The sequence below is a fragment of the Aquarana catesbeiana genome, linkage group LG01 (genome assembly GCF_042186555.1).
Source record: "Aquarana catesbeiana isolate 2022-GZ linkage group LG01, ASM4218655v1, whole genome shotgun sequence".
Taxonomy (NCBI): Eukaryota; Metazoa; Chordata; class Amphibia; order Anura; family Ranidae; genus Aquarana; species Aquarana catesbeiana.
The window spans coordinates 65,207,624-65,226,710 of record NC_133324.1 but is presented as its reverse complement, the minus strand read 5'-3'; the positions used below and the strand labels follow the sequence as shown (position 1 = coordinate 65,226,710).

General features: G+C 42.6%; 1 protein-coding gene across 2 annotated transcripts in view; it reads right to left on the bottom strand.

Moving 5' to 3' along the window:
• Nucleotides 1-1,853: 1,853 nt before the first annotated feature.
• The window catches only part of ME2 (malic enzyme 2), a 92,539-nt gene continuing 75,305 nt past the window's right edge, over nucleotides 1,854-19,087 (bottom strand). Inside the window, exons 16-17 of one of the 2 annotated variants that reach the window (XM_073619738.1) lie at nucleotides 18,843-18,976; nucleotides 1,854-2,058 (exon numbers count right to left, since the gene is read on the bottom strand). In XM_073619738.1, the coding sequence (XP_073475839.1) occupies nucleotides 2,031-2,058; nucleotides 18,843-18,976 (162 nt within the window). In that variant the 3' untranslated portion in view covers nucleotides 1,854-2,030. Of the gene's footprint in view, nucleotides 2,059-11,275; nucleotides 18,977-19,087 lie in introns of those variants that run through there. The other variant, XM_073619731.1, reaches the window with a different exon arrangement.

The window sequence follows — 19,087 nt, the reverse complement described above, 5'->3', positions numbered from 1 at the left end:
CCAGAGATCCATATTGTAGTGGGATAAGAGAGCAGTGTTTAATATTAACTCAAGATGTAAACAGATCACCCCTATGTTGGAGATCCCTATGTCTGGAACTCCTGATTATCAGTAAAACAGGTACACCTATCTATTATCTATTCACTTTTGTTAGGTAGGAAGCAGGGACAAGAACTGAAAATAGTCTGAGGGTACATTCATACTTGCAAATGCACCCTGCCTGCGATTATATGCGAGAACCCTAGCGTGGGTTCCCGCAATTAGCTGCAAGAGGCACCCACATTAAAAGCAATGGGTAGGTGCTGACTCCTGCAGTTAATTGCACCCAGTTGATAGTAATCTCTCATGCAGCAATCGCATACGAGTGCGTCCAGACCGATCACTCACATATGATAGCAAGCGTTAGCATTGGCATAAGGCTGCTTAGGCAGCCGCCTAAGGGAAGGAAGATGGGGGAGGGTGAGCAGGGATTCTTGCACTTGCCCTGATGATAGCTATATGAACAAATACAAGCGAGTGGCCACGATTAGCTGCGGCAGCCTCCCATTGCTTTCAATGGGTCTGCCTCTCGCAGCTAATCATTGGAACCACCGCTGGGGTCCTGGCATATAATCGGAGACCGTAAAGCAGAGGTCTTTAAACTTTCCAAACAAAGGGCCAGTTTACTGTCCTTTAGACTTGAGGGCCGGACTGTGGGTGTAGAAAATGTCCTGGTGTCAGAGGAAGTAAACAGTGCCCTGATGGTATTAGGGGGAGGAAAACGGACCCATCGTTGGTGTCAGTGGGAGGAATAGTGCCTGAAGGGCTGGATCAAAGGCGAGGAAAGGGCCACATCTGGCCCCAGGTTGCAGTTTAGAGACCTGCTCCTCCAACGAGGTGGCCACCTCCCAGACAGAGACCCAGTGCAGCAGGGCCGGAAAAAGGGGTGGGCAGGAGGGGAGGGGGGTGCCTCGGGCACTGTGGTATCTTGTGAGGGGCGGGGGTGCCATGAGGAGATTAGGGGCAAGGGAAGCTACCCGTCCATTAGGAGCGCACAGGCGCCACCCCCCCCCCCCCATCAATGCGTCTGGCGCCCTAATCTACCTTCGGTACGCCGGATGCATGGATTCCAAGGGGAAATTTGAGGGGGTGTACTAGGAGTGGTGATTTAGAGGGATTTGTGTTGAGAGGAAGGATGGGGGGGGGAGAGGATTTGCGTTAGGAAGGGGGATTTGTGCTAGAAGAGGTGATATGGTAGCGGGGGTAGGGTAATTGTGTTGGGAGGGGAACATAGTTTGGGGGAAGGATTTGTGTTAGTAGGGATGGGGGGGGGGATTTGTTCTGGGCGGGGGGGGGGGTTTGGAGTGAGTGGGAGAGGATGTGTACTCAGAGGGGAGATTTGAGGGGTAGAGGATTTGTGCTAGGAGGGGTGATTTTTTTTGGGGGGGAGGGGGTTGAGCGCATTTGTGTGTGTGTGTGTGTGTGGGGGGGGGGATTTGGAGGATGGGGTCAAAGAATAGTGCTGAGGGGGGGATTCTCCAGAGGGTTGATTTGTATTAGGAGGAGGGGGGGATTTATGCTTAGACGTAAGCATTTAGATTAGTGCTCACTTTTTTTTGGGGGGGGGGGGCTGCTGATACATGATGCTCATACATCTTGGGGGGGGGGGGGGGTGATTTGGCATCCTCTCCCTGGGCTCTAGATGACCTTATCCCAGCACTGCAGTGCAGAACAAGACATGGTAAGTCACGTTCCCAGTCACAGGGAATACTGGCGACTAGTCCTTTGCCCTCTGCCTGGGCCACAGTCTCCATGGCTCGTACCCGGTTTACCGTGTTGCTGTGCAGATTGCACCATACAGAATTAACCAGCACTGCCAAGATCTGTTTTTTTATTCATATATCAACTTTTACTTTACAATGGGAATGCAAAACAGCTTGTAGTTACAATTCATTGAAATGACAATAGACTACAGAAGAATGGCGTGTAAAGCTTTGATGGTGACAGGAGCCCCATTCTTGTAATGGCTACAGTTTTCATTGTGTCGATTTTCAGATTTCTTCAAACGCCTTTGATACACTGGAAGAGAGAGGGAGGAATAAAAATAATAGATTTGCATTGTTTCTGCTCTATAGCTTATCTGCAATTTTAAGATACAGAATGAAGGCAAGTTTCAGCCTCACCCCATGCACCCCAATGTGTCAAGACCAAGAACCTATTTTTGTTGCCCACTCCAAATCATTATTTTTTTTGCTAGAAAATTAATTCTAACCCCCAAACATTAACGAATGAAAAAAAAAAAAACAAAACCCCAATTTTTTGGTAAAATATGAAAGATGATGAAACGCCGAGTAAATATATACCCAAAATATCACACTTTTAAAAATGCGCATGCTCGTGGAATGGCGACAAACGATGGTACTTAAAAATCTCCATAGGCAATGTTTTACTTTTTTTTTTACAGGTTAGTTTACTGTTTAGAGTTACAGAGGAGGTCTAGAATTGTTGCTCTAACGCACACGACAATACCTCACATGTGCGATTTGAACGCAGTTTACATATGTGGGCGCGACTTATGTATGCGTTCGCGGGGACGGTGGCGCTTTTTATTTTACTTTTTTTTTTAAATCTTTAGAATGAATGTTCGTGGCAATACCGCACATGTGTGGTGCGAACACCGTTTACCTATGCGTGCGCGACATACATATGCATACCGAGCACAGAGGGATGGGGGCGCTTACATTTTTTCTTTTCTTATTTTTTATTTTATTTTTACACTGTCCCTTCAATTTTTTTAAATCACTTTTATTCCTATTACAAGGAATGTAAAAACATCCCTTATAATAGAAATAAGGATGACAGGTCCTCTTTATGGCGAGTTCTGGCTCCAAAAAGACTCCAGATCCTTCCTTTACCTTTAAAAGCAAAAGAACAAAAACAAAAAAAACTAAAATTTTTTGATCCTCTGCTTTAAAAAAAAAAAAAAAAAAAAAAAAAAAAAAGGGTTACTTCCACCCTGGCCCGGAAGTGACATCATGACGTCGCTCTGGTCCTCTAAGGCCATAGAGGTGATCAAAGATGATCTAGTCTTTTATTGCCTCCTCTGTGACCAGCCAGCCACCCAGTCGGAACGTTTTTCGGGCGCGCCGGTAAGAATAGTAAGCCAGAGAAACACTGGGGGGGGGGGGGGGGGGGGGCTTCTAAAAGTGTTCCAGCCTTTCATGAAAAAAATCCAGCCAACGGCTTAAAAAAAAAAATCCCAGGGTTATGGCGGATAGCTTCAGCCATAACCCCGGTAATGGTAAACCACTTGAAAAGTGCAACGCATATATACGTATTGCAGTCGACAAGTGGTTACAGGAAGCTTGGAACTCAAGACACACTAAAAAAGATACAAAAAATTGTGGGCTTCTCCACAATCCCCCCACTAACTTATGGAGAATATACTGGTTACTTTGTTTAAGGGATGTTCTTAAAAGGAGCATTTATTGCTCATCTTACTTCATGGTCCCAAAGCAGTCTGTGCTCTGGTCCTCTTCTGTCCTACTCTGGAATATGAATGGGCACTCAGACATCATTATGTACAATGCAGGACCACTGGTCCTGCATTGTAGGTGATGACATAGGCAAGAGGGGAGGCAGGGTGCATGCGGTGCCTCCAACAAAGTTGCCATTTAGGAGGAACCACACACACAGGTCCTTTAGCACTGTAGTAATTTTATAGTAATTTTTCAGAGTTATAGCAATCACAATGGAAGAACGCTATGGCACACTGGTGAATGCAACCGTTTCAACCCAGTTTTCTGTAGTATAATTTATGGTAATGTTACCGGAAGACATGCTGTGCTGGAAGGGTTAGCGGTATCTTGTACTGGCTTACTGGAAGGAATCCTCGGAAGGATTATACAGCACCAGATGATGTCCCTTACTTTGTCCTTACTCACCAGGAACCTTTCTCTGCGCTAAGCACGGTCCCTAACCAGCTGGATCCTTGCCCTAACCTGCCACTCGCTCAAAGCTCACCTGAATGATTTGGGATCCCCTATTTAAAAGACTCTCTTGGTGAGATGGCCACCTGAATGCTCATGGGAATTTGTCATCAAATCTTACACCTACCTTCGCAGAGAGGACTGAGAGTCCATAAAAGGAACAATTTCCCGTATCAGACTTCTCTTTGCTTGTAGCATCGGCACAGTGCCACCTACAGGTGGGAAGATTGCCTACACCTGGCTTCAAGTGTGACCAGTTGGAGACTTGTAAGCAGGTGCAGTCTACTTTCTCTATGACGGGTGGCACTCTCCCATTGTGGCGATCTTGTTGGGAGAGGAAGTCATGAGGAACAGGCTTCCTCTATGGCTTCCTGCGCCACTTGGGGAGCTATCCAATTGGATGCTGCTGCCATATGTGACTCTGGCGGCAACCTTGGGTTAGACAGAGCCTATTTAAGGCCCTGACTCCCAGTGTGCTTTTGCTAGTGGGCAGTGAAGGGAGAGGTACCCCACCTGTTGGGAACAGTACTAGCGGTAGGGAAATGTTCCTGTCGAGGAGGGAAAACGTAAGGTCTGCCACTCCTCTGGACATCTTCCCAATTGAGCACAAGACAGGCCACATTCTGCCCTCTTTACAGGCGCTGTCAGTCCAGCTGAGCATTGCTCCACTATCTTTGCTGAAAACAGTTAGTGCACCCAGTTGGGTGGTCCTCGCCTTACTTCAATACAAGTTCTCTATGGCACCTGACTGACTGTGTAAATTATTGCTGCCGTGCCACGCTGCACACCATCTACAGACAAATAGGGAGGGTATTTGGGACCAGTCATCACTAATGGTAGTAGCAATGTGGTAAAAGGTCATTTTTAGATCATCCCCTTGACAAAATGAGCATATTTCAGGTTGGGGCTGGCGACACAATTCTTATATTTTTAACTACCCCGGGTTGGGTTTTAACATAGAATATGAAATGAGTCTGCAGTAATACAACATACAGCGCCCCATCCCCATCGGATGAGAAACAGCTTAGCTCCCGACAGCACCACTGGAGCCTCCCATGCTCCAATACAATTCAATTACTGATATTTTCAAGCACAAAATGTATACTTTTTTGTGAATATGAAGTGAATGGTAAGAACCTCTGTCAGGTTTTTAATAACACAAGTGGGGCAGTTCTCCCCAACAGTGACACAGACAGCAATAAAAACACTCAAATACACAGAATGCCAGGACCAACTCTATCCTATGTGCTTTTTGGTTATGTTTGAAAAAAAAACAAACGTGTAGATTAGAGATTCAGAACTCCTGATCTGTATATTTCAGGTGAGTGTCCCAAAGTAGGGATCCATTGGATCCGCATGAAATCCAGGAGTCAGCTATGGCACCTTCCATATTTCCTCATTACTCCTTTCCTTTACAGCAATGGTCTCCAAACTGTGGCCCGAATGCGGCCCTTTGCTTGTCTGTATGTGGCCCTTGGGGCACCATTACCAAAACTGATAGGAGGCGCTATTCCTTCCACCGACACCAATGATGGGGCATTTTTACTACTACCGACGCCAATAATGAGACAATTTTCCTTCCATTGACACCAATGGTGGGGCATTTCGCTTTCCACTGCCACAATGATGAGTCACTAGTCATTCCCCCTCCCCACCCCCACTGACATCAATGATGGGGCATTATTATTATTATTATAATACAGGATTTATGTGGCGCCAACAGTTTGCACAGCACTTTACAATATAAAAGGGTGACAGTACAGTTACAATACAATGAAATACAAGATGGTTAAGAGGGCCCTGCTCATAAGAGCTTACAATCTAATTAGGTGGGGCATTTTTTCTCCCATTGACACCAACGATGGGGCATTTTTCCTTCCACTGGGTCACTAGTTCCCCCCACTGACAAAAACAATGGTGCATCATTCCTCCCACTGACTCCAGCGATGGGGCACCATTCCTCCCACTGACACCAGCGATGGGGCACCATTCCTCCCACTGACACCAGCGATGGGGCACCATTCCTCCCACTGACACCAGCGAAGGGGCACCATTCCTCCCACTGACACCAGCGATGGGGCACCATTCCTCCCACTGACACCAGCGAAGGGGCACCATTCCTCCCACTGACACCAGCGATGGGGCACCATTCCTCCCACTGACACCAGCGATGGGGCACCATTCCTCCCACTGACACCAGCGATGGGGGACCATTCCTCCTCCTCCTACTGACCAGGCGCTATATTGTTTCTTTAACCCCACTGACCCCCAAGCCTGAGACACTCAGTGACACTGGGGCATTTTCTACTCCAGTTGGCCACGGCCCGGCCCTCCTAAAGTCTGATGGACAGTAAACTGACCCTTTGTTTAGAAAGTTTGGTGACCCCTGCTTTAAAGCATGACAATAAACATATCCTCCTCCGTGGATACAGTGCATTAAGTTTTGTCACCCTAGAACAGGTGTCTTTCTTACATGACTATCAGGTAAAAATAAAGAAGATATGACTGAAAACGAATGCCTCCACCACATCTAGGGACTGGTAAACTGCAGTATATTACATTTTTGTTTGTGGGTTTAGATGTCCTAATCACATCCCATCTGTACAATGTGATTACTATTGTGATTAGCAGTGGCCAATCACAGCTAAGCAATGAATGAGTAGTTTTCACTCAGAAAAACATGGTTGCTTATAAACAGTGTTATAAGCAATCAGTGTGGAAAAAAAAAACCTGATCACATCCCCAGAGTAGTACAGTGTTACTATGGTAACACTGTATTGCTCTGGTCACTGGATCAGTAACAGGAATCAGGATCAGATTTGAGAATCCCTTTCCTGGTGACAAGTATACAACTAAAGACTTCTCACTGAGGCCTAGTACAATAAGTGTGCACACTATGGCCATACACAGTTCTGTACATACGTACTTGTGCTGGAATTTTTTATAGGACTTTTTCAGCTGTTGGCACTTTGCACTTGTTGCCATTGACATAAAATTTAGACGTAACAGCTTGTTTTTTTTATTTTTTTATATGAACTCTAAAATTTGTCTCTCTACACACACTGGAGGCTTTTGGTGTATATATAGCATCCCTAATAAGTCACAACATGACCTTGCCTGCCTAGAAAAAATCCAGTCTAGGCTTTTTTCTCAGAATGACTTTCCCTGCTGCCCATGTTGTGCATTGATCCTTACAGAGGATTTACTTCTATATTATATATATAATGACAGAGGATAACTTCTTTGGTCAGTCTATGTGATGAGTGTCAAACATGAAGCCTACAGATCCACGAACATATCCTTGCCCACACCTTCAGTGGGCTCAGGAGACCTTCAGCAAGCTGCAGGTAAAGACCTACGACCACAGTGTAGTACCTCCTCCAAGCCCTCTTTTGCCTCACCTATACGCATCAACTCTTCAAAACTTACATTATATCAAACAAGAACACCATATAGTTACTGTATGCAGGCGTCTAGAATTTATGCTGAAGTCAGTACAGCTGTGCACTGAATTTGAGCTAAAGAAGGGGCAGCTGATCAATGAATTTAGTTGAAGTAGGTGCTCTGCTGTGAATCTAAGATAAAAGGTGGTGCAGCTGGCAAGTAATTTAAGTAAAAATTTGTATTTAAATGTAGTGCTAACCCCTGAAGGGGTTGCTGGAAATACAGTGCCTTGCAAAAGTATTCACCACCCTTGGCATTTTTCATGTTTTGTTGCCTCACAACCTGGAATTAACATGGATTGTTTGAGGATTTGCATAATTTAATTTACAGAACATGCCCACAACTTTGAAGATGTTTTTTATGTATTGTAATACAAGCAAATAAGACAAAATAACAGAAAAAGTCAGTGTGCATAACTATTCACCCCCCTAAAGTTAATACTTTGTAGAGCCACCTTTTGCACCTATCACAGCTCTAAGTCGCTTTGAAGAAGTCTCTATGAGCTTGCCACTTCTTACCACTGGGATTTTTGCCCATTCCTCTTTGCAAAACTGCTCCAGCTCCTTCAAGTTGGATGGTTTGCACTTGTGAACAGCAATCTTTAAGTCTGACCATAGATTTTCTATTGGATTGAGGTCTGGGCTTTGACTAGGCCATTCCAACACATTTACAGGTTTCCCCTTAAACCACTCAAATGTTGCTTTAGCAGTGTGTTTGGTGTCATTGTCCTGCTGGAAGGTGAACCTCCGTCCTATCCTCAAATCACACACAGAGTGGTACAGTTTTGCTCAAGAATATCCCTGTATTTAGCACCAACCATCTTTCCCTCAACACTGACCAGTTTCCCAGTCCAGACTGCTGAAACACATCCCCACAGCATGATGCTGCCACCATGTTTCACTGTGGGGATGGTGTTCTTTAGGTGATGTGATGTGTTGGGTTTGCGCCATACATAGCATTTTCTTTGCCCAAAAAGTTCATATTTAGTCTCATCAGACCAAAGCACCTTCCTCCATACATTTTGGGAGTCTCCCACATGCCTTTTTGCAAACTCAAAACGTGCCATTTTGTTTTGTTCTAAAAGTAATGTCTTTCTTCTGGCCACTCTGCCATAAAGCCCAACTTTATGGAACGTACGGCTTCTTGTCATCCTATGTACAGATACTCCAGTTTCTGCTCTGGAACTCTGCAGCTCCTCCAGGGTTACCTTAGGTCTCTGTGCTGCCTCTCTGATTAATGCCCTCCTTGCTCGGTCCGTGAGTTTTGGCGTGCGGCCGTCTCTTGGCAGGTTTGCTGTTGTGCCATGTTCTTTCCATTTGGTTATGATAGATTTGATGGTGCTCCTAGGGATCATCAAAGATTTGGATATTTTTTTTATAACCTAACCCTGACTTGTACTTCTCAACAACATTGTCCCTTACTTGTTTGGAGACTTTCTTGGTCTTCATGTCAGTGTTTGGTTAGTGGTGCCTCTTACTTAGGTGTTGCAGCCTCTGGGGCCTTTCAAAAAAGGTATGTATATGTAATGACAGATCATGTGACACTTAAGATTGTACAAAGGTGGACATCGTTTCACCAATTATGTGACTTCTGAAGGTAATTGGTTGACCCAGAGCTTTTTATGGGCTTCATAACAAAGGGGGTGAATACATACGCACATACCAATTATCAGTTTTTTTATATCTGAACAATAGATGTATGTATATATTTTTCTAATTTTACTTCACCAACTTAGACTATTGTGTTCTGATCCATCACATATAATTCAGATTAAAAAAAATTGAACTAAAGGCTGTAATGTAACAAAATAGGTAAAAAGCCAAGGGGGTTGAATACTTTTGAAAGTCACTGTATATTGGGTCCCCCTTACCTGTGTAGAGGATGTCTGTCCAGTTTCCAGTCCCATTAGCACATTGACAAACTCAGGCTCCAGGCTAGAGGGTTTTTTTTTACCTTTTATTGCAGATCTTGAGAAAATGCAGAAATGAGGGATGAGGGTGCAGGATACTTAAAAGCACATGTAGGATCTTGGAAGACGGCTTCCTGAAAAGTATTTGTTCCAGCTCTATGGTAGCAGCCCCAAAAATAATGCGAAGTATAGAGGGGACAGCCAGCAGATCTGTGACTAAGAGCAGTCGCAGTTCTGAGCAGCAACCTCTGGTGTCTAACTCTCAGTAACACTTCTGTACCTGGAGCGAAGGGCAAAAGGTCCTACTCACATTGTCCCAGCAGCAGCTCCATTCTGGCTCCCCTGCAACACTCTTCAGTAAAGGTTTCCTTCTCCAGCCCACCTTCAATATGTGGCATCTTTCAGGCCCTCAGCACAGGGCACCTGCTGAGGCCTAGTAGCAGTAGTTCTGGAACACACACAGGCTCCCTCCCAAGGGGAAGCCCCAGGGGAAGAGAGCCCTTTATCACATCCTCCCAAGCATGTATCTTCTCCTCAGCCACACCTTCAGTGTCAGCCTCCCAAGGATTGGCTAGGTTGCAATAAATATTCATAGCCGTCCAATCTAGACGCCTTTTTCTGAAATTACCCAGAATCGTCAATTTGACTCCAACATTCAAAATAATCAATTTTATGCAAAGTAGTCATCAACCTATCAGTCTCTTCAATGAAGGACACACTGGGAACTAATTCTAAGATATCTGGGCAACCAATTTGCTCAACACTACTGGAGGCCTCAGCATATTTCACAGTCAAGCTTGGTTACCTTAAATTGGGATTAGAAAGAATTGAAGAACATCCAAATAAGAATTTTTTTTTTGTGTCAGTTTTATTAAATATAACCCCAAAGGCCAAAAGGTTTATGGCCTGAAATACATTCACATTCTACATTCAGATGTGCCGAAAAAAAAAAAAAAAAAAAAACTCAAAACGGCCCAGTTACATTTCTGTGTTGTCATAATATGTGCAAGTAACACACGTAACATATGTTACTGCACTGCCATTCAATTTGAATGGTGCCCCAATGCACCTGCATTGTAACACGTCGTAACACATGGCAATGCACTGTGCTTGGTTGTGTGTTGACTACAAAAAAAAAAAAAAAAAAAAAAAAAAGTCACATACAATTTTTATCACATCAGGGTGCAGTCACAGCCCATTAATTTTTTATCACAATGCACGTTTATGCATGACCTAATGTGTGGTAACACACCACAAAGACGTACATGAGCTTTTAATGAAAGAAAAGTTAACATCCATCTCCTGATTGCCCTCGCAAAATTGGTTATGAAAACACCTGAATAATAACAGCAATTAAGCATCATTACAAAAAAACCTAGAAATCATCATCAAATAAAAGCTAAAAACCGGTTTCAGTGGAGGCATGTTGTAATCTGTGCTAATTATTTGAGGTAATTCGCTAACCAGTTTGTGCAAACTGACTTGTACTCAGAGCCTGCCAATTTATTACGAAGATGCCCTGAAGGCTGGGTTCCTCCAACGGATGAGGCTCGCATCAGGGGTCCGGTGCGTCCCTGTTCTCCCTTTCAGGGACAAATCGGGGCCAAATTTAAACAGAGCCAAAGACGCACAGCACTCCTGTGCAAGCCGCTCCGCGAGCTGCAACAGACATATGTGAACCAGCTCCATAGAGAGACGGTCACAATCTCCTGTCATGCAAATTGGATGCGGGGAAACCCATCACTGGAAACACCTGAACTCCCTCTTTTTGAGGGTTGTCCACAAACTATTGGCCATATAGTCATGATTCACCGATTGATATTATTCCTTAAATATTTGAAGCAACTCCTTTATTGTAATATATCCTGATCCACTGCAAAACAAATAAGTACATGACAAATTCATATCTGTACTCCGTCGCCCAAAATTATGGTTTCAAAGATCAAACAAGTCATTTTGTCATATTCATTTATTGATCACGTAAAAAAAGTACGAAATTCACATGTCAAATAAGCATAAAACAATGTATAAGGCTAAACAGAAAATCCTCATAAACCTGTTACATCTGAATTTTGTAAAGCATGGCTCTAAGTGATCCTTCATTTTCAGTTGTTCCCTCATTTGCTGGCCCACAGGCAGCCATTTTGTGAGCCGAGTAGGTATTCACATGAATGCAGACAATAGATTCATTACATCCATCTCAGAGCGCACAAAATATTTGCTGTTTCTCTAAAGCTGGCCATACACTGATAGAAATGCGGCCGGTTCATCAAGGCCTGGTAGAATTTTGATCAGTGTGCAGACTTAACCACCCAACAGTAGTCATGTCGAAAACATTCCATCGATCAGCGGCGGCAACCAATCACCAGGTTCCGCTGTCAGAATATAATGAATATAATGTCCCAGCGTGGTGAGGGATTCCTTCATCCATCCAGTTTGTGTGGTTGGAGGAATCGGTTGGTTTTTGGCTGCCTGAACGGGGGAAAGAAAACCCCAAAAAACTAACCATGCATGGCCAGCTTGAGAAGGTGACAGATCCCATTGCAATGGGAATAACCAAAAAGTACGGTTTTAAAGCTTTCCCTGAGAATTGTGGCTGGAAGTAGTGCTTGACCACAACATCATTCACAGTGCTTGTGAATTTTCAGCTTTGGACGGAAATTAAAAATGGTGGGAAGAATACAATGTAATAGGGAAAAATTTAAAATCATTATGATTTTGGTCAGAAATAAACCCGTTTCCATACAATGGTGATAACCCATCACCAGAATGGTGATTAACCAAGAAGAAAAATAGACTAAAAAAGGAGTATTTACTAACTTTAGGGCTTGGACACCAAATTGCTTGTTACATCAGGACCCGTCAGCCCAAAACTGGCGTTTTGGATTTTGGTAGGTGCTGGACAGAAGAACCATTTTATAGTTTTATTCTCTCCCTTGGGAGCTGTAGAGGTGAGATCTCTGTGGCAAGTGTCAGGGTTTGCCTCCCTGCTATGTCCATTATGAAGGGTTTTCACCATCACTGCTGTATTTTTATTTATTTTGTATCATGAAGAATGTAAAAAAGGGTAGATCATAAAGAGGTAGTGAATGATGGCACCATACCTAAAGAGGATACGTCCCGGGGATTCCATATTTTATTAAACAAATCTATAGTACCTCCAGCTGTTGGTGTTCCATTTTTCTAATCTCAACAATGGTGTTGAGGAGTTGGGACTGGGAAGACATCTTGGTCAGCCTTTGATAATGAGGAATAAGTCTCCTGACTGGTTAGGAAATGCAGAGTCAGTTTTTTTGATGGCTTAGAGAGACCGGGAAATGGTCATCCCAGGAGGTAGTGAAGAGGATCTAAAAGGCAGATTATGAAGAATGTAAAAAGGAGGAGCTGGAACACACAAAGAACAGCAGGACACCCAAAACTTTCAAGTGAACAAGAACCAAGCTGGGAATTATGGCAGGGAGATCTCACTGTTGGAGCATCCAATAAGTTGGGGGCTGACGCTGACTCAGACCACCCCCTGTATTAAAACACCAATTTTGGATGGACTGAAGAGCCTTAGTAAATTTGTTAACAAAAAAAAAGCGGGAGACTGATGGGATAAAAAAAAAAAAGTATTCAAAGATAAAACCGGTCCTTTGACTTTATTGCATAGCTTTTGTCAATGAGGAAGTGGCTTCCAGTGGAACATTTCAGCACACGTTGTCTAAAATGTGGAAGAAGTCCTTGGACTATAGATTTATGATTTTCTTGGAGAACTGAAGAATTGGCTAGACATTTGGGATCAGCCTGCTAAGCCAATCTCCATCAGGACCAACTTGGTAAAATAATATTAATCATTCATTGGCTTAAAAATGACCCCATACTAGAAAGAATCCAGATACAAAGGGTTCATTCTATCTGATTTTGTACACAGTGAGTAATAATAAAGATAAGAAAAGTTTTGATCATTCCACCAATAAAAGTCCCCCTAAAGGGGATGTTCGGGCACAACCCAAATTTAAACCCATACCTCAACTGCAGCATCTAGATCATGTTCCAGCATTAGTTTCTTATTTCACCTTGTTCCGTTAGTTAGAAAAAGTTTTTATTATTTCCCTGTGAAACCATGAGGCTGATAAAACTCTTGAAGGGGCAGTTACTGGGAGCTCAGTTCCTACTGATGTAGGCAGAATCCCAGAAGTACATCTCCCAAGAGCCCCTTTTCTACACAGGGTGTATGGGCAAGCTCTTGGGGGTGAAGGCAGTAGTCTTATTTTTACTCAGATATGAACAGTAAGTATTCCTCTGTGCTACTAAGATTTTAAATTCTTTCTATTTTCTCCCTTTATTTTCTCGAAAGCAAGACAATTATTTTTAAAAGCAAAGCATCATCTTACTTAAAGTGGTTGTAAACCCTCACATATACCCAGTGAAGTGACTGGCCTAGGTGATACACAGAGATGAAACAAATCATCCTACACAAGTTGTACCTGTTCATATGCAGCCGTCTTTCCCCTAAAACCAAAGTGCAGAATTTACACAGGATCTCTCAGGTCTAAAAAAAAAAAAAATTAGGTGCTGAAATTAAATCAGTGAGGAGAGCTCAGAGCTGATTGGAGGGAAGGGACACACCCCTTCACACAGCACACAGGAATAGAGAGGAGGCTATGAAATCAGCTGTAGCTCCCACCCCTGTCACCTTTCTTCTCTTGGTGTCAGGAAAACCTGTCAGTAGTGACTCGTGCACATAGCAGAGGAAGGAAGGAGACAGAAATGACACTTAGTGCTCTAGTTTGAGACAAGTACACACATTATAAAGCGATATGCTTTGTTCATATTTCATGTCAGAGGTTTACAACCACTTTAAGGAAAACCTAAAATTAAACATGAAAAAAAGCAAACATTTTCGAAACACGTTTACTTTGACAGCATCACCCTTTATCACGATATGCAGCATTTTTCCATGCACCTAAATGTAACATGCTATAGGAAATCTGATCATTTTTTTTTTGTAATGGCTGTGTTTTTTGTGCTGTAGAATGTAGCAAAATGACAAGCATCTGGTGTAAACATGTTCCCACCATTTAAAAAAAAAAATAAATAAATAAAAGGAAAGGTAACTTTTTTGGTATAAAATTTTCTCACTGTTCACCCGGTATGCCGACACAGAGGCAGTTATTAGAGTGCAGATATAATTTACACACCAGGAAGACATAAGACGTCAACTAAGTATTATCCGACCATAGTGTCAAAAGTTACTTGCAGATAAAATTCTCATTAGCTTAAAATAAATACTCAAAGTTTCCCATTTGAAAATATCATAGAGAAAAACAGTAACTGGAATACTTCATAAAACACTGCAACTCTCCAATTCAATAGGCTGATGCACGGAACATGTTCTTATATAAGCCGTTTCATTATTGTGAACTAAAATCTGATTGGCTGACATGGCTTACTTTACATTGCGCACCATAACTGCCCTTTGTACTGCTTTACACCAAAAGCATGTGTGAGATACACCGACCACTCATTCAAAAATAGTTAGAACAGGACCGATTCAATAATAGCGCCATGTGCAGTTTGATATCTAAAGATAATGGGGGTTTTATGAAAGGCAAATCAACTTTGCACTACAAGTGAAAACTACAAGTGCACTTGAAATTGCACTGAAATTGCACTGAAATTGCACTTGGAAGTGCAGTCGCTGTAAATCTGAGGGGTAGATAGAAATGAGGGGAAGCTCTGCTGATTTTATCATCCAATCATGTACAAGCTAAAATGCTGTTTTTTTATTTTCCTTGCATGTCCCCCTCAGATCTACAGAGACTGCACTTCCAAGTGCACTTTCAGTGCAATTTCAAGTGCACTTTGCACTTGTAGTGCAAAGTGGATTTGACTTTCGTAAATAACCCCCAATGACCACTTGGATAAAAGACAGTATAACCCAAAATCTGTGGAGTCTTCGAACCTGTTTATGCTTCACTAACGGTTGCATGAATACCCATTCACATGGATAGTCCCTACAAAATAATTTTGTCCAGCAATGACCAATTGTAGCCACAACACAAGGAAATGCATGACACTACACAATGCAGTGTAACAAGCATTACTGACCTCTAAACAGAAAGCGCATATTTTCGAAAAACTGACCAATAAATCGACAAAAATATATCTTTGTTCAACTTTGCTTGTTGATCTATTTATGTTTAAAACTCACTGGAAATGTTTTTTGGAACATCTGCTTAATAACAGAAATACCCTACTATAAATATGGTGGCTGCAACTCAACAAAAATGAATAAGGAGACGGTCAAAGAGGTTCCGATATTTCTAACCCAAACATTAGAATGGTGGAGCCAAGTGGCTTTGACCATGAAATGATTGTTAGTAGTTACAGCATCTCAGAAACCAGAGACCTCCTGGGACCTTCATACCACTAGTTTCAGGATGTTTACAAAGAACTGTGCCAAAAACATAAAAGAGTTCTGAGGGTAAAAAGACCTTGTTAATATGAGAAGTCAAAAGACTGCAGCAGGAGGGCAGTTCTGAACATACAATATTGTGGGACCTTGAAGAGCAGCAGAAGACCACAATGGCTTGCACTCCCATCAACTAAGAGGTCGAGAAGGCTAGCGTTGGAATGGGACCACCAAAAACGCCAACACTGAAGATTGTGGTGACAAATCTCATATGGAGATGGGAAGGACAGCATTTAACATGGTCCACATGAATCCTTTGGGATGAGGTTCACAGCATAGATGTGTGGCCAGCCAATTTGAAGGAAGGATGTGATGCTATGAAGTCAATATGAACTGAACACCCCACCCCCCCTCCAAAGAAAAGGTCTCCAGCACCTTATTAGGCCTATTATACAAAGAACTCTGAAGGAAAAATTAGGTTATAGGTTTACCTAATAAATTGGCCATTGAAGGTATAGGTATATAAAACACTTCCGCATGTCCTGCCCAATTCTAGCAGATGACTGGTAGACCAAACCAACAAGCAACACCTAATAAAATAACAAATTTGAAAGTTTCAGAAACTTGGGGGGAAATGTGAGATTTGTTTCTGACCCTGAGTGAAGGGGTTTTCATACCATGGAGTGATTGTTGGTAGTTACAGCATCTCAGCAACCAGAGACCTCCTGGGACCTTCATACCACTAGTCTCAAGAGTTTACAAAGAACTGTTCCAAAAACATAAAATAGTTCTGAGGGTAAAAAGACCTTGTTAACAAAAAGCTCAAAAGACAATATTGTAGAACCTTGAAGAGCAGCAGAAGACCACAATGGGTTGCACTCCCATCAGCTAAGAGGTCAAGAAGGCTAGCGTGGGAATGGGACCACCAAAACGCCAACACCAAGGCTGAAGCTTGTGTTGACAAATCTCATATGGAGATGGGAAGGACAGCATTTAACATGGTCCACATGAATCCTTTGGGATGAGGTTCACAGCATGGATGTGTGGCCAATCAATGTGAAGCATATGATGCTATGAAGTCAATATGGACTAAAACCCCCCAAAAAAGGTTTCCAGCACCTTATTAGGCCTACTGTACAAAGAACTCGCTGAAAGAAAAAGGGGGTTATAGTTGTACCTAATAAAAAGGGCCATTGAAGGTATAAGTATATAAAACACTTCCGCATGTCCTGTCCAATGCCAGCAGATAACTGGTAAAACCCAACCAACAAACAACAACTAATAAAATAACAAAATGTGAAAGTTTCAGAAACTTGGGGAAAATGTGAGGTCAGTTTCGGACCCCGAGTGAAGTGGTTTTCATACAAACTGCTGACTTTTTGTTAGTAATCTCAATAACTCAGTCGGCCTTAAATGGCTGACTACACATCCCAACAGGTTGCACTGCACTGCAGAGCAAATAGTAATGCAATATTAGATACGTATACGTAAAATTAAAATTCACACACATATTTGGGAATGTTCTAAGAACGATTCTCTTGCTGCCAAAATTTCACAGTTTGGATTTTTTTTTTTCAACAGATAAAAACTGTTTGGATTTTTAATAGATTTACAAATGGACGGTTCGTATCAAACGGTTTAAACCACTGCAAACAAAAGTTAAAAAAAAAATGCCATTAAATTACATTTCACAGAATGCAGTATACTATACTGCACTACAGTTCTCTAACTGATAAAGCCCAACAATGCATGCTGGGAGATATTGCTCATAAGGTTGTGCTAAAGCCATGCCTGCACTACAGTATACTGAGAGGCATGACTGGATACATAAACGATATATTTAACATTTCATAAATATATATATCACTGTAAAACCCTTTATGCTGTTATAACATATAGGTATACTATGCCATGTAAAAATTGTAATATTCTTTATAGATTAAATTAATCTGTGCACATTTTCTTTGGAGTTGTGCAAAACATGGAGGATATTGCAAGATTGTCAGGCCTATTCAATAAACATGAAAGGCAATACCCCAACAAAAGTGTAATATCTTCTAGCAACAATCGCATTTCACTTCATTTGAAGCCTAACTCCAGGTTTCTTGTGCTCCTCGGTTCACACCTGTGCATGCGGCTGCGGGTATCACAGTGATTCCCGCACCCGCAGTAAAAACGCACTGCTCTGCGGAGTCACTCGGGGCTGCCATTCATTCTGAATGCCCCCCACGCATGTAGAATCGCAGTGTGTGCGCGGGAACCACAGGGAAATCGCATGGTCAAAAAGACCATGCGATTTCCCTTTGGGCCGCATTTTTTTTTTTCTTTGCGGAAACGCAGGCACGGCAGCCCATTCACTTGAATAGGCTGCTGTGCCTGTGCAAATGCGGCAGGCAAAAACGCTAAGCATCAATAGTTTGTTTGGATCAAGCTGCTCTAAATAAGTTATTAGCTTCATTGATACATGTGCCAGCTGGGAGTGCTGTATAAAATTGTATGTGGCATCAGCTACATATAGCATTCAGCGCTGTGTTTTGGTAGCGAGATGGGGCTTCCCGTCCCGCCCCCGGAACAAAAATCGAGTCGGGCTGAACACTGCTCATCCATTCACAGGAGACATTGTATTCGATCAATGAACACAAGGCTTCTTCTAATTGGTTGAGGTGGAGATTGTGATGTCAGCCACCCACTTCTTTATCTCAGCTTTGTATTCATTGAAGAAATACAAAGCTTCCTATGAATAGCTGAGCAGTGCTCAGCCCAACTCAATTTTGTTCCAGTTCAGTTTTGTGCATCCAAAACACATTGGAATCGCATGTGAACTCGCTCGCATAAAAAAATTGCACCGCTTGTGTTCCTTAAAAATCGCACCAGAAAACCAGAGCTTGGTGGAACATCGTATTAAAGTAAAAGAATCCATTTTGGTGAGACTTGACATTCAGGTAATGGGACAGATTTTTTTTTCTCTGTCAAGGGCAGCATATTGAAATATGGAAGCTATAAAAGGCACAAGAAAATTGAAGGTCGGAACCCAATTTTCATGCATGGTCATGTATAAAGTGATCTCTCAGGATGGAAGGGTCAGCTGCCGGGTCAGAACATTTTATGAGGCTTGGATGCGTACTCTGGCCAGTCGTAGACGTCCGGTAAGAAGGAGTCGTACTCCGTGGTCCACACTTTAGAACGCACGTAGGCGTTCTTATCTAGCGGCTCTGGATACTGGAAAGCCATGCCATTTCTGTACACAAACTCCATCACCTGAAAAAGAAAAAAAAAAAAAAAAAAAAAAAAAAGGTGGACAAGGGGTATGAGCTTTAATCTATACAGATTACATCGCATCGCATCACATCATACATTGAAATGGCACGA